The sequence below is a fragment of the Diadema setosum genome, chromosome 8 (assembly GCF_964275005.1).
Source record: "Diadema setosum chromosome 8, eeDiaSeto1, whole genome shotgun sequence".
NCBI classification, from domain to species: Eukaryota; Metazoa; Echinodermata; class Echinoidea; order Diadematoida; family Diadematidae; genus Diadema; species Diadema setosum.
This window is the reverse complement of record NC_092692.1, coordinates 18,289,943-18,305,764: the sequence shown is the minus strand read 5'-3', so window position 1 is coordinate 18,305,764 and position 15,822 is coordinate 18,289,943. Positions and strand designations below refer to the sequence as shown.

Sequence of the window (15,822 nt, the reverse complement as noted above, 5' to 3'; positions counted from 1 at the left end):
TAGACCCTCGCAACCGCGAAATTAACAACACACGAAAATGTCCTCCAAGTAGCAATTCGCGAAAATATCTGTGAGCGAAAATTTCAGCTCGTACAGTATCTAGACAGCTTGTACACAATCAAGGTGAAATCCAAAGCCACTCACTCTATGGTGGCATTTGCACAACTTAGCTCTCAGATCTATTGATCAGCTTTTGAAAGCTCATCTTTAGTGCTTTGATAAGAGGGGAGAAAGAAATGAAACACTTGAAGAGATGATCCAGATCTTCTCTTTCCTCTGCGATTAATGCTTGGACAACATCCATGCTGCAGCCTTCTTCCAGAATAATCAAAGAAGAGCTCCTTCAAGGCCTGAATGTATTGTGTGAAGACATTCAGCAGAGTGTTCAGTAATCAAAACTTAAGAACCCTCCTGATACCAAGTCAGTATCAAGTCTTCTGTGTAGTGTGCTACTGTATTAAAGCCCTTTTCATTATTTGGGCCAAGTCCTCTTTCTCAGTCCTTTTTCTCCCCAAAGACATCTTGGCCTTGTTCCTTGAAGTCATTGAACCGATTAAATCCCCCTGTAGCAAACAGCAGGCAGGATTATCTTCAATTCATGTTCACCCAGCTCAGTTGGGAATGATGGATGCCCAGCCATGCTTGCATCCTACTTGTAATCAGCATTTCAGGAGAATTACAGCAGAAATTCAGCAGTCTCAGGGACTTGGAAAAGTGTCAGACAAAGCAAGATGACTGGTTTCGAATCATTCTACTGCGTTTATAAGGAGATACAGTCAACAAGTGAATTTAATCTGATGCACATACAAATGTAGAGACCTTGACTACTAGAAGTGTGTAGCCAGATAAACCAAGCATGAACATCAATTATAAATAGCAAATAAAAAAAGAAATGTTCTCTCAAAGTGAATTAATATGAGGTTGTGTATAATGCTAATATGATACAAGCAAAACTTACATTGATGTGTTGTGAAACATCCAGGATGTTGTAGACCTGTAACAAATTGATTATTATATTCAGGTGACGTACTTCCTTACATGTACATGTATAACAAAGTCCTTGGGACCACAGTTTCCTTTTGTTATATCAGAATTTCTTTACAGCTGAACAAATAAAGTACATATCTAGAGATAAGTGATATTTGGACCTGAATTTTTACTTTGTTGTAACAAAATTTCGTTATTACGGTATGTAATTTGTTTAAAAGAGAACTTGTGCTCTTTTTGTGTTCCTTTTTTTAATATTCTGCCATCAGCTGAAGACTAAACATCTTAGTGAAGAGCATAGTATAGTATTTGACACGTGGAATTTGATATTATAATACAAATATCAACTTTTTAAATTGTACATTTTTACAGTAAGCTACAAACCCAATGAAAAGAGGAGTCATCTGTTATTAATGCCCTCCGTCATGTTTGTTGGGTTTGTTTGTTTGTGTTTATTGTGGGGTGGAGGTGGGCAGGGAGTTATGGATTACCTGCAATATCTCTCGACTTCTTCCATAGTTGGATTAATGCATTATGGCAATTGATTTGAACATTAAACTATGTGTAAAACCTGTCCCTTTTGAACCTGGTTGGTCTAGTACAGAACTTGTGGAAATTCCATTATCTCGTGTAGGAGATGGGATAGAGTGATAAGATTGATTTTTTTTTTCATCTTTTCTCAATTTCTGGAGCGTGTATTTCGATGTAATGAAGCATACTCAAAAGGTTTGCAGTAAACTTCAAAGTATGGTTTGACTTGTACATTATGGTAAAGTTCAAATACTAGGTGTACAATTTGTTTTAAGTTATCCTAAATGCATTATACTTTTTCATCTACAAAGAAATATAGCATTAGTTTCAGACAAAACAATTATGGAAAGATGTCTCCCAAAGCACAATGTACTTTGATTCAAAACTGTCTTTGTATGCTGCACTTTTCAACAAGCTGAATATGATAAGCATAAATTGATCGAGTGATATATCTGCATAAAAAGAATGCAGTGCTACACACTGTTTCCAGATGTTTATCTTTGATAGATTGTCTGTGAGTGTGAGATAAGTAGTATGAACAGATATAAAATGTTTTGATGTGTTTTCTTCAAAACCGAATAAAAGACGGACATGCCGTATCCAGGCCTTGCTGTTCGGACAACACTTCTGAAGCAGGTGAAAATACGTTTTTTTTTCTCTCTCTCTCAGGTGCTGGAACACGTACTCCATCAAAAGCTTTTCTTGTTTGCAGAGAAATTTCTTATTGATCGGTGTCACACTTGCACAATCCTGACACGCACAAGAAACCGAGGGGAGTGCACAGTGGGGCAGAAACCGGGCCTTGGGAGTTTCTTGAATCCTCTTGCACTTTCTAAAGAAGCCAATATTAAAGCACAGAGTCACAGGGGGAGATGGGAGTGCTGATATGTCTGCACAGATGCTGAAAGGAATGTTATTGATTTTGTACCTCCTGGGTCTCTATTCCAGCTCCCTCTTCATCCCTTTCTGGTAATTGTCTCGGGCCATGTCTGTCTGTGGCAGTTGCGAGTTCACACAATGCCAGTCTAGCAATCGATGGCAGGATCGCTAGGTAACAATGACACACACACTGCCAGCAGTTTGTAATGTGGCATGAAAATACCTGGAATTAAATCATCCCAACCAAGTAGTTGATTCAGTTTGCAAAGAAACAGTCAGTCATCGAATGTCATCTCATTTTGCTTTCACTGTATGGTATCGCTTGATATTTCATAGATAGAAGAGAGCAGACAGATGCATGTTCAATCCATCACAGACAATATTGGCCATAAAAAAGTACAGTCACATTTATTCCAAATGTTATGAGTACAGCAAAGGCCTAGCCTATGCCAGTCAACCAACCTACATCATTGACATTTCTGACTTTAAACATTGATTTCACAGCCTCCATTATCAAACATTTTCTCTTGTGTTCTGAAGTAATTCTCATGTTTTACTCTGCTGTCCAAATGTTGCAGATGAGTTGATTTTGAAGTGTGGGTTGACTGCAGATACTGTATAGCAGTCAAGTTCAATTTTGATCATGTTTTACCTCTGGTTGATTTGTGTCGGTCCTTTGACAAATAATGTTTGCCCACTCATGCATTGGTGGAAGAACTACGCTTTGGTAATGCAGTTGTATTGTGGTTTGATGAGCAAAGTTTGATCGTTATTTACAAGGTTGAAGTCGTGTCTTTTTGATGGGTATTGATGTGTGGTTTGAAGCAGTGGGGTTTCGGATGCTTTATGTGTATTTTTCTTTGTACTGTGCTCCATTGAATGTGATACACCAAATGCATTTTCTCTACTTTTCACTTTTCTTCAGACGAAGTTGAACTGTTATACGCAGGTTGGGGAGGAAGTATCATCAATATTAAATAAAGTTATAGAGAAGTACATGTATATTCTTTGAAGGAGATGTTCTAAGGTACTTTAATCAACTTCATGCCTCTATGTACATGTATCCTTATTTTGAGTGTCTCAGTCCCATCATTGTCAAACTAAATGATTGGGGAATTTTCTCTGGCGTACACTATGAAATGAGCATGCGACTGAGTGAGCAATGATTGAGTCACAATGTACAATTTGTACTGTAAAACACAAAATTTTCGCGGCATGACATTTTTGCAAATTGGAGCCGACGTCCTGTTTCACAGCATGAAATTTTCACGAGTTGCCTCAAACATTCAATGTGTATAATGTAGACAAGAACTTTCATGTGTATTTTAATTTTGCGAATCTTGGCCCTCGCGAAATTCGCGACAGTAAAATGCATGCGAAAATTCCTTGTTTTACAGTACACTTTGATGATGTTTCATGATACAGAAGAATGTAATTTTGCTGCTTATATAGTAATAAATTGAAATGAATTTGTGAACTTACTTTAATGACTGAACAGTTATGAATGTACAATGTGTGGCATTTCAGAATCAGTTTTTCTGCATGATGGTCATATTTCAATGGTTATGTGAGAAAGCAGCTTACATGACAATGTGAGGGTTTTCCTTTATTTCAACCACCTTCCCTACCCCCCCCCAAAAAAAAATAAAGAAGAAAAAGCGGATGATAATCAATTTACAGTACAGAGAGTGTAATCTCTCATCGTTAAATATGCCTTATCAATAGTTCACTTTCATTTGCACTTTGTTTCCCCTTCAATCTGAATGAAATTCCTACAGATTGTTGTCCTGCGTGATCCGACGGATGACCCTGACGATGTCCTGAGGGCGAACCGATCAAGGGAGAAGCACTACGTCTTCGACAGGGCCTTCGATGCCACCAGCACCCAGGTAGGGCCAAAGACAATTAGCGTGTGTCTGCCTCTATTACCCCAAAACCTTGTGATGCGGTGTCCCCAAATATTTGTGGTTGTGGTCAGAGTAGTACAGTTGTTAATAAAGAAGCCGGGTGTTCATAGAAGGGGAAGTGAAGAAGCCCGTTGAAACATCGCTGCGCCTAATCCATTTGTTTCTGGTGACCTTTGCCAAACTGTCTTTTACATCCTCCTATAGCCGTGACCCTGGAGTGGGCTTCCCTTGAGGTCCTGCAGCATCAAGCATTAGGAAATTGGCTGAATTAAGCCCTTGGATTAAAAAAAAAAAATAAGTAGAGAAGGGAAGACTGTTCTCCCTAGATCTAGAAGATTGGCTTACACTCATAAAGGCTTGTAATACCTTGGAGATCTGTTAGGATTTAATGAAACCTACCTTGTTCACCCTCTCCGTTTTGTCTATAAATGTCTGAATCATAGGGCATATAAATGGCGTAAGGATTTTGTGTTTGTATCATAGTCATGTTTGCATGTCCTAGAAATATTGCATCGAAAAACATAGTACTATTAGTAGTAGAAGAATGGTGATACCATAAAATTCTTTGGTGAAATGCACTTTCTATCTTATGCTGACCTTAGAGATCATAATCATGTTGCTCAAGTTTAGGTGATTTTAATCTTCTCCACTTCTTTGTCACATATCAATGTTATGTTAGGGTCTACATGTATGACTAGTGATTATAGGGAGAGTAGCTGAAAAAATGTTTAGATTGATATATTATGGTACCAGCAGTTTGTGAAACAGGGGGATGGAATCAGAATCTGAGATGCAATACACATGTTTTCTATTCAATTCAGGAAAGTGAAATTGTTAGGATTGAATACTCGGCATGAAATGATTTTATTTGCAGGGTGTGACTTTAATTTAAAAAAGTTTTTTGAGTGTAGTTTTGTTTGCCCAGTGAGCTTGACATTGATTTTCAGTGTTGAAACAGTATGTTTACCATGCTACAACTTTTGCAATTAGTAAACTAATCTGATTGACTGGATGGTACCCAGATGGCATTGGTCTACAGTGTACACTTGTACTGTATCAATATAATGAACCCAGCCTGTAGTGCAAAAATGTTTCTGTATTCTTGTTGCCTTGGAGATGCAGAGCTCTGTATTCATGTATAGCAAGGAGAAGTAACCAGAGGAGAGCGATTGCAAATGATTCCATTTTGTTAATGCTCAGCATAATGTATATCAAGTTTCACGCATGTTTGGACACATTGTATTTTGTGATCCGTAAAGCTGTGATAGAGTTTAAATACATGCCCTGTATACCAGTTTGGAGGTGGTTTATAGTAGCTGTAGGAAGTTGATTCTACAATGTTTCATACTTAGTCCAACTTTGTTTAGTTGTAGACATTGCTGGCATGACTCATGCCAACCAATGTTTTACATTCATGAAATTTTGTACCATACAGTGTAAATCATGAATTCAATTGTTAAAATATTTTTATGACCCCCTTTATTATTCAAACCTTCATGCATGTTGCTTTTCTTGTGTTAAAAAAAACCCCACAATGCACTGTTCTTTAGCCTTTGATGTACACTTGTAGCCTAGACAGGTTTTCAGAGTTCCAGTGTCATTTAAACTCTGCAATCAACATTTACAATATGTGATATGAAAGTTTATTTGAAAACTTTTTTTTTTTTTTTTTTGTAAAGCAGTGAATACTTCTACATGTACGGGATGAAATTTTCTGATAGTGTTTCTTTTTATTGTGAATAAGTATACCAGGAAATCCATATCAGTGTAAATGTCAATTATACATTGAAAGTTCATTTTTTTGTTGAACCCAAGCTTTAATTTCTACTTTAAATAGCTATCCAGGTACTACAGAACCCAGTGGACGTATCATATTAAGATTATGATGTAAGAAAGAGAGAAAGAATGGGAGGGTGGAAGAAAGAGTCTTAATAGTAAGAGAGATAGGGTAGGGGATGATTAATAACACTAATTTGCTAAATGGGCTACAATCAATCTCATGTAGTAGCAGCTTGCTGGAAAGCAAACACAGAGCTGGAATTACTTTGAAAATCAAATTGATGTGAGAAACACACAAATGGACTCGTGGAGAGATGAACTATAAAAGGTATATTTGGCCCAGGCATACAACACTTGTGCCTTTTGTAGCACCTGGTTCTTACTTTTTCCCCCCCTAAAGTTTAAGATAAGTACTGTTTATTTGACTTGACATAGGCTTGAATGTCTATGATATACAGTTTAGCAATTCATTTTCTAATAGAAACTATACAACAGCTGTGCTTTATTTCTAGCAAACAAAGTTAAAATGTGTAATTCTGTAATGTGTGGTTTAACAAGGTGTTGTATTAAAACAACTAACCCTTTCTTTGCCAAGGACTTTGGACATTAGCTGCATTCATACAGACAAAATAGTGGGATGATGATTGCAATCCAAATCTCAAAGATTTTTTGTGCCCGTTCAGACAAATAGAAATATCCCGCCAATTGTCGATCATGATAATTTGTAAAAACAAACTGCGCATGCCCGAAATCTACCGAAATTGTGACTCTGAATTGCCCTTGCAGTGGCGGATCCAGGCGGGGGCGCACCTGACACAGGCCCCACTTTATTTTTTTGTTATAACTAAAGAAATAAAAAGAAAAAAATGCTGGCACATGCGCCTCCCTTTAATTTTGTAAAGGTGCCTCCCATTTACAGAATTCATGTATCCGCCCCTGCCTTGTTTTGTGCACAGTTCAGTCATGTGTGTTTGAATGATGGGAAGGAAAATCTTGAGATATTTTGCTGCAGTGTTCACAAACTCGCCACAGTACGTATCATCCTGCTAATTTCATTTGTGTTGATTCTGAAATAATCACAAGATTTCTTGGGAATTGGATCGCAGTGCTGATTGTGCTGTTTACTCAGAATTTAATGTCCACACAGGCAAAGATTTTGAGATTTGGATCAGCCATGCAAATCTCTAGATTTGTACCCCACTAATTCATGTCAGTGTGAATCATGCAAGTGTGTACAACACTGGAGTGTTTCGTCTTCTTCTTTTTTTTTGTACCGATCGCCACTCCAAGCATAAAAAGGATAAACTGAACATCAATTTCGTCTCAAGGGCAGTAGAGTGGATAAACAGAGAGAGAAAGAGATGTAATATGTACAGTAAATTGTGCCTACACTATGTAATATTACTGAATGCAGTGTTTTAGTTTAGATTAGGTTGTTTTTTTTTTTTTCAGTGAGATATCAATTTCTCTCTATATGGAGAAGAAGAGGGAGAGACAATGTATAAAGCAAAGTTGTCATGGCAACAAATTGGCTATCTGTCAAGCTGAAAGAAATCCATCTGCATGCATTACATAAGCCATGATGGATTGTCATTTTAATTTCATTTCTGCCTCCCGCATCAGTGATAAAAATTGTGAAACGGGGAGAGCTTGACAATAAATCGGCCGTGGTTCCTCGGGGGCTGCCACCTGAGCAAACACAATTAAGTGAAATTTTTTTTGAAATTCCCTCCCCATCTGCTTGACTGTCAATATTTGTTGACGTGGGATTGGAATAAACTGGAGTAAAGTGGCGTTTGTCTTTATATTTACATGGATAAAGTGATGAAGGAAAGAGAGTAAACGTTTGGCGGTACGCTACGTGCTGTGTCTGCAATTTTTTTAATCAACCTATGCGGGGTATCAATTACGAGTGTTTATACTGAGATGGAAATGTAGATATACCGTTGTATTAGTGGTAAAATAAAGTCTTCTTTCTGTAGGTATGCTGCCCTACTGCGTGTTTGAATGGAAATGAAGTGTGACAATATTTACAACATTTTGTATGACTGCAAAGCTAACAAATTCCTGTATGCAGTCTACATGTATACATTATTATTATTCTTACTAATGGCTTAGTGTCATGATGATGATTATATGCATTATCATCAGTATTATTTTAAGCATTAATGTACAAATTATAAAGGCAGTACTGGCATTTAAGAAAATAAATTTAAATATTGCACATCATATATTAAATTCTAAAATACCAAAGCTACAGGAAGCTCCCCAAATTAATTACACAATTGCTGGTGATGTATGAATATAACCGACTGCATCTATCTGCAGTTTATTGAATAAGTGTATTTAAGGAAAAAAAAAATTAAAGACAAATTTTCAACACGTATCAATTGTGTGGCAATAATAATTTGAACGATGCACAAGTCATGCACCAAAATAATGAGCAAAAAGAAATTCTGTCAGACGAAGTGGCAGTGAGTCTTCTATTCTAATAAATTTCCTCTCCAGTTTTGCCTGTTGTTTATGTGGTTTGATTGAATTCAACAATTGAGATGACTGTATTGACAAGCTTTGATTGCTTCTCCATTGTCCAGTCATAGCTATTACAATACTGGTCAAGACTCTGGTCTTGAAAGATCAATGGCAAAATAATAGCGGGCAACAAAACAACTGTCAGGCATCCATCTTCCATTCCCGAAATTAATAAGTTGTTATTGTATTTTGATTTGAATGAGTTCAGTAGAGAGTGTGTTTATGACATTGGCATGGTAACCAGTCAACAGAGTGTAGTTTTGTTTTGTTTCTTTTTTTTTTGAAACAAGCATCCACTCCATTCTAATTGCAAAAAAAAAAAAAAATTATAATAATAATGTAATACATCATTCATAAATTTTGATATTGGATGGTACTTTTTCCATCAAGACCTTACACTCTGATACATTTCCGGGCAATAGAATTGACCATGAAGAACTTTATGTTGTTGCTGGTTTTGTTGCTTTTTTAATCTTCATGCAATTTCATTAGCCTCATCATGACACTATGCGATTAGTGGCGGGGTAATAAATGTTTTACATGCAACTTCAAACCCCGTCTTCCTTGCTGCCTAGTCAGACTTCCATCGTACCAAATTACCCATTTATTATTTAAACCACTCTGTTGTTGCCAGGGCAGTAGAAGTGCAGAGAATAGTATTATGTCACAGTGCTTGTGTGGTGGCATATTATAGAACATCTATAAACTTCAAAGGCTTGGAATATCAAAAAGTCACTTTTGAATTTTAGTACCTTGTATGGAGGCATATTGTGAGGCACACACACTTATTAGTATGAAACTCAACTAGCACCAAAATAACTGAATATCATGAAATAGAAAGACCTGTAATAAAATTGTCAGTGTCACAAGCACCCACCACCATATTTCTTCTTTCTTTTTGTTTCAATGAATTAGCCAAAGCTTTGCTGGTATGGTTAATACACCACCAAAAATAGTCATCACGTCTCCTTATTGCAAAGTCGACACTGAGTACATGTGTATTTGGAATGAAAGTAAACTTGCTTTCCCAGGAAATAATTGCAGCATTTCATAGGTTATAGATTTTATTTGTTCTCAGTTAGATGTTCACCAGTTAACACTGTACTTCTGTGGCAGATCATATCATAAAATCTCATGAAGATTAAATCATTAATTGTTTAATGGAGATGGAGGGTTTCCCCTTTCTTTCCTTCATGTACATGTATGTATACATGATTTTCTTCTCTGATGTGAAATCAAATCAGCAGAAAGGATAATAATACTCCCAAGTTCACAAAATGATAATAATAATGATAATAATAATAATAATGATAATAATAATAATGATAATAATAATAATAATAAAAAAGGACGTTTATATTGCGCAGCTACTATAATAATATACTCTTGACTGCGCATTACAAAATAACATTAATTCAAGAAATTCAAACATAAAATACATTACTTCAAGAGATGACTTTTTAACCTGACCTTAAACAATCAAGCTTATTTGTGCATCTTACTCAAGCAGTGGGGGGAATGATACAGCAATGCTCATCAGAGTGCCCAGTCACGATCATAGAGTGATCTCAGCTGTCAAGTAACAAAGGCTCATCAAATCAAGTCCGCTCCATTGCTGGATGCAAATTTGATATTTGCGAGCGATTGGATTGGATACTTTTTTTTTTTTTGGGGGGGGGGGGTAATTCACCAGCCCCAACGCTGAGCTCTGTTACCATGGCAATGTGATAAATATTTTGCAAAGTTATGAACCTACTGTATTTATCAACAGCCACTGTATGTGACAATGCGAATGTCCGCCATGTATATATGATTCAACATTGCGTAAATGTCATGCAACCTGGGTGTGCAGTTGATAGAGAATGATTGCAATGAATAGAGAATGACTGCTCAATTTTAGACCAATGAAATGATGTGAACAGCGACTAAGCTGTAGAACACTGACTAAGCTGCAGAACATCCAACTGTAGGCAGTGTATTACAAACATTCATATTTTTAAGTTATAAGTCATACATTGTATACTTTCCCTTACAATTCATTCTTGCCTTGTCTGTTTGAGTGGCCTTGGAAGGCTGTGGTGCGGCATGATTATAGAATTGATTAAAGAAACATTGCCTGTTATTGGACCGACATCACGTTCAAATTAAAAAATAGGGAAATACGGTATTATGGATAAAATGGATGCGTACATGTAGTGCCACTGCGGTCCATGGTTTTGAATGTCATGGGTATCACTCATACAAACAGGTACTGGAAAGCAAGATATTTTTGTGGCATGAAATTTTTGCAAATTGACACTTGCATTCAGTGCATACAGTACAGACGAGAATTTTCGCGTACAATAGATTTCACCAATCGTGGCTCTCACGAAATTAAAATGCACCCAAACATTCATCTGGTTTTACAGTAGCTAGAAATCCTCCAAATAGTCTATCACCATGGAAACACAATATGCCTATAGATGATGACGATAACATGAGTGCCCGAACATGTTGCACAATCCCTTATCACAATGATGAAGCCATGCGAATGCTGAACCAATATGGAAGCATTAATGAGTTTTGTCTGTCTTTCCAATGTTCAGGAGGAGGTGTATGAGCTGACTACCAAAGATCTGATCCAGAGTGTCACACAGGGATTCAATGCCACTGTCTTTGCCTATGGAGCCACAGGTATGTCTCAACTGCTCACCAGCCAACCTCATCACAATTTGTGGGATAAGGTTGCATGCCTGCATATAAATGCAATTTCTATTGTCTTATGCATCTTACAGTGCTTTCCTTTATATTGCTGTTTGATTAACTTCAAGAAACTGATGATGATCATTCAAAAACAGTAGCTATTCATAATCATATGTTCCCAACAAACAAGAATAGATTGAAAATGCATTCATTAGGTTGGCTACATGAGAGAAAATGGATTTTTTTAAAGTTCTGAGTGCATTAAAGTGTGCTGACTCATATTTGGTTGTGAGCACATGAAAGATGGACTTAAATTGCCATGGTAACAGCTAGTATATGATATCAGATTATACTAAGACTTTGCATACCCATCAAGTACATCCTATGCATGATTGTTTCAGAGAATACCAAAAGTATCACTGTCTGTCTAGCAAAAAAAAAAAAAAAAAAAAAGATTTTTACAGGATTCTTACATGTATGTACCATACAGCTCTGTAAGCACCTCAAAGAGTTGGAAATAGAGAAAAAGAAAGTCTGCAAAAGAAATGTGGGTCTGCATTTATACAGCAATCAGAAATATATTACATTTATGTGATCATATACTCCCAGACTTCATCTGTAAAAGGATAGTTTATCATGGCAATAGTCGAAGCTTAGAAATGAATGTTTTCGACATAGAGCACATATTTTTGACTGGGAAATTGACCCATTCCACTCTACGTAGGGGGTTTTGCAATGCAAGGTCATATAATAGAGATGGAGAAGTGGTAGATTATAGATGTATAGCTCCTACAGACTCACTGAAATTCTTGAAAGTGGAGAAGGGGTCAGGGACAGATAATTAAGCACAGAATCTTTAAAGAACCATATTATAATGGTACTAGACAGCTCTGTCAATATTTATTTTTCTAGCAAAACAAAACAGAACAGACAAGGCACTAAGGGATCAGTCATGCTAACACACTTTCAGTAGCACGGGGATACCTCGGCATGGACTCGCAATTTAGAGTGCTTGGAGTGTGCTGAAGCTGTTTTGCACCCTTTAGAGAAAGGCAATTATGCGAATGTCGTATCGTGTCAAGCAGTGAGCCCCGGCACGTGAAAAACTTATGAGGCGGAACACTTGAAATGCCATTAGTAAATTATTCCGCTCGTATCCGCAAGGAGAGTTCGATTAGAAGTCCAGTTTTGCGGAGCAAAAGTATGAATTATGTAGCAGGGATTTGTAAATTTATGTGATGAAAATGATGATTCAGCTCATGCCTGGAAAAGTTCATATATTCCATTTTATACACAAAGTTTAGGTGCAGGAGTGCTCCTGGAGTGCTTCGACCTATGACCCTTTGTGTTTGTTCATACAGAGAATTAAAGTGGGCAGAGACCACGCGCACAATTGGCTGAGAGGGCATAACTTTCAGGGTGACATTCGCATGTGCGGGAACTACTGTATATGCCATATATTTAGCGAGTCTAAATTTCCGCAAATCGGGACTTCCCGATGATTTCGCAAGTGGTTAAATTCGCGATAATGGAGTACTGTACTGAACGGAGAAAGTGTATACGTGTGCGTCACATTCATATTGAGATCAGAGTCATCATTTACGCGCGTCTTTTAGTTTTGCGATTACCACCTGACTCGCAAATTCGCGAAACCTCACAAAATATTCGGCATATACAGTAGCCTGTGTGCACAGTGCGTACCGCATACTACTTCAGGAGCGCTCTAAATGTTGGTGACCATTAATCGTTATAGGGACTTTTGAGCGTTTCCGGAGTGCTTCTGTACATACTTAACCTTAAGAGGGGCCTAAACTTTAAAGCACTCCACTGTCTTTTCATACAGAGTTTCTAAGAGCACTTCAGGAACATTCCTAGTGCACTCTAATTGCCCTGTATACTTGTAAATCACCTGTTATACAAATACATATTGGTAAATGTGTAAAAGTTGTGTGTTTGTGGACATGGACAGTGTTGTAAATTTGTGTTTGTGTGCATGGACTTGTGTTTTCTCATAAGGGGCTTAAATTGGGGATATTATCATATATTGTTTCACTCTATCCAACTGGGATACATTTCAAAGGCACGGGCATATAATTGATACGCTCATTCAGAGAATTTATGGTAAAACAAATGAAAAAGTCCATTTTAAGGCCCTAGGGATATCTATGCCCGTTCTGTGTATTTAGTAACTGGATGTGGACAAATAGTACTTCACGCACTATTTTAATGGGGAAATTCTATGATTTTTACATGTATCCTAGACTCTTGCGTATGCTCCTATACACTATATGAATCCTAATTTTCTACTTACTATAAAACTGAATTCAAATATTTTTTGATGGTTTTCAATGAATATAGATTTTTGTTTTTTTTTTTCGGAAAGAAATAATGGCATATGCCCATTTACAGTTTTGTACCATGAGCAGACTATCATATCCCCAGTTGAAGCCTGTCATTAGAATGTTTGTTTGTGTGTGTGTGTGTGTGTGTGTGTGTGTGTGTGTGTGTGTGAGTCTCATATTTTACTTTCTATTTGCCTGTGAATGATATGGTGTGTGTAGAGTGGTTGAAATACTCCATGCTGTTGCATAAAACCTCCAACCAGAGAAGTGCATGAATGCTGGTCTTAAATACCCACAATCTGTGATTGACACTGTCAACAATGAGTCCAGGAACCATTCAGGTGGTGTTTGTCTTCACTGATACTCTCTCAAGATTTAATTCAATAAGTTGAATTTGTGTGCTTTCAAATTTCATAATAGTTGGGAAGAACAGAACATTAACTGTACGATCTTAGTCGCTACATGGAAAATAATTGAAAAAGCAAATTTTTTGATAGAGTGGTTGGCAATACGCAGACTAATCCAATTTCTCATCATATGTGTCAAAATGATTTTTTTTAAGTGTTATTTTGTGAAAGTGCTGCACAAATTTGGAATAGCAGAAGCACTTGCCCAGATAGTCTCAAGTCATCCATTTTTTTTTTGCACTTTACTTTTTTTCCTCCCTGTCTTTTTCTCTGTTTCTTGATTGGTTTTATTGTTCTTGTTTGTGAAGAAGCTTTTCTCAGAGGTTTATAGTAGCTTCTCATGAAAAATAGATGCAGAAGGGGAGAAGATGCTTCAAACAAATCCTCTAATGCGAGCTCGGACTGATAGCTATTATGGTAAACTTGCCATGAGGTGAAATGCTTGTGGTGGGCAACAAAATGTAAAGGTTACAAAAAAAAATTGTAGTGTTATTACAGTACCTTGGATGACAAACAAAATACCTTACACTTTTTTTTGTTTGTTTTTCCATAATCTTTATTTGATTTCTATAATTTCACATGACAAAAGCATTCATCTTGAATGTATAAACAATATACAATCGGCAATGTTTGATCGACCTAAATTTTTTTTTTTTAATCAATTGGTGCGTGACCCGAAATACATACAGCTTACACACACACACAATAGTATTTGATTCTCATCCTCAAACAAGGCTTGATACTGAACCAGATATCACCCTACGCTGCCCTGATGAATATCTCCTGCTTTCAGACAGGTTCTAAAAACACAGTGCCGTCATATTAATTACCTCTCATGGTTAGACTTAGGAGCAACTATGTATGTTGCCGTGGTAATTGCAAATGAATTCATAAGCAACCGAAAGTGCGTCATTGGTGTGCTAAACTCCAGGAGTGGTAGCATGCTATTTAGAGGAAGACCTTTGAGTTGTCTGCCCCCTCCCCCTTTTTCCTCCTTCAGCAACAGCCTCAAGTGGATTTGGATTGGAACATAAACATTTGCGGCATCAAGGAGACTTTGCTCTCAGCCAATGTCTTGCAAAATTCATAAATTCTCAATATCAGGGTTGATGATGATGACCGGTATTTTGATGATCTTGGCATAAATCAATACTAGCCAGACAGGGGAAAGTCTCCGCACATATTAGTAATTGAGTATACTATGTCTCGCCAGAGAATCATAATATGTGTGTGTGCCTTGCTCTCCAACGATGATAGAGTCTTCAAGAATGCCAGATAGCAGCTCGACAATCTAAAATTGTTCATGCTTGATGATTCGTCTTTGAAGTGAAGAGTTTCCTGTGACGGTGTCCATCGTAGCATGATAGGCTGACGGCATAAAAGATGTCTTTTTATTTCATTTTCTAGCCATTTTGTTGTGAGTGTTTGTATGTACATTTAAAGTTGTGATATCTGTTTATTTTTAAAAAGCACTTTCCTTTGAGAAGATGAGAAGTATGGCTTAACCCTATTCTAACTGGGCTATTTGAGACCAAGTTTTTACTGGGGGGGGGGGTCAATTTGACCCCCCCTTCAGATCTCGGCCGCCGATCGCGCGATCGCCGCAAAATTTTACCTGAACATAGAGCCGGATGTCAACTACAAGATTACATGGTCATACAATAGAAAAATGTTGATTTCATATTTTTTAATAAATTAATTATGCAAATTAACGCATGAAATCATATTTTCGCCTATAACTCCATCAAAAGGACTGAAGGATTATTAAATTTTTGT

At 37.1% G+C, this 15,822-nt stretch overlaps 1 protein-coding gene across 1 annotated transcript in view; it reads left to right on the top strand.

Moving 5' to 3' along the window:
* Window positions 1–2,739: 2,739 nt before the first annotated feature.
* Window positions 2,740–15,822, top strand: part of LOC140231467 (kinesin-like protein KIF19) — a 33,089-nt gene continuing 20,006 nt past the window's right edge. Inside the window, exons 1-2 of the mRNA XM_072311597.1 lie at window positions 2,740–4,286; window positions 11,201–11,288. Of these exons, the coding sequence (XP_072167698.1) occupies window positions 4,161–4,286; window positions 11,201–11,288 (214 nt within the window). The 5' untranslated portion in view covers window positions 2,740–4,160. The remainder of the gene's footprint in view (window positions 4,287–11,200; window positions 11,289–15,822) is intronic.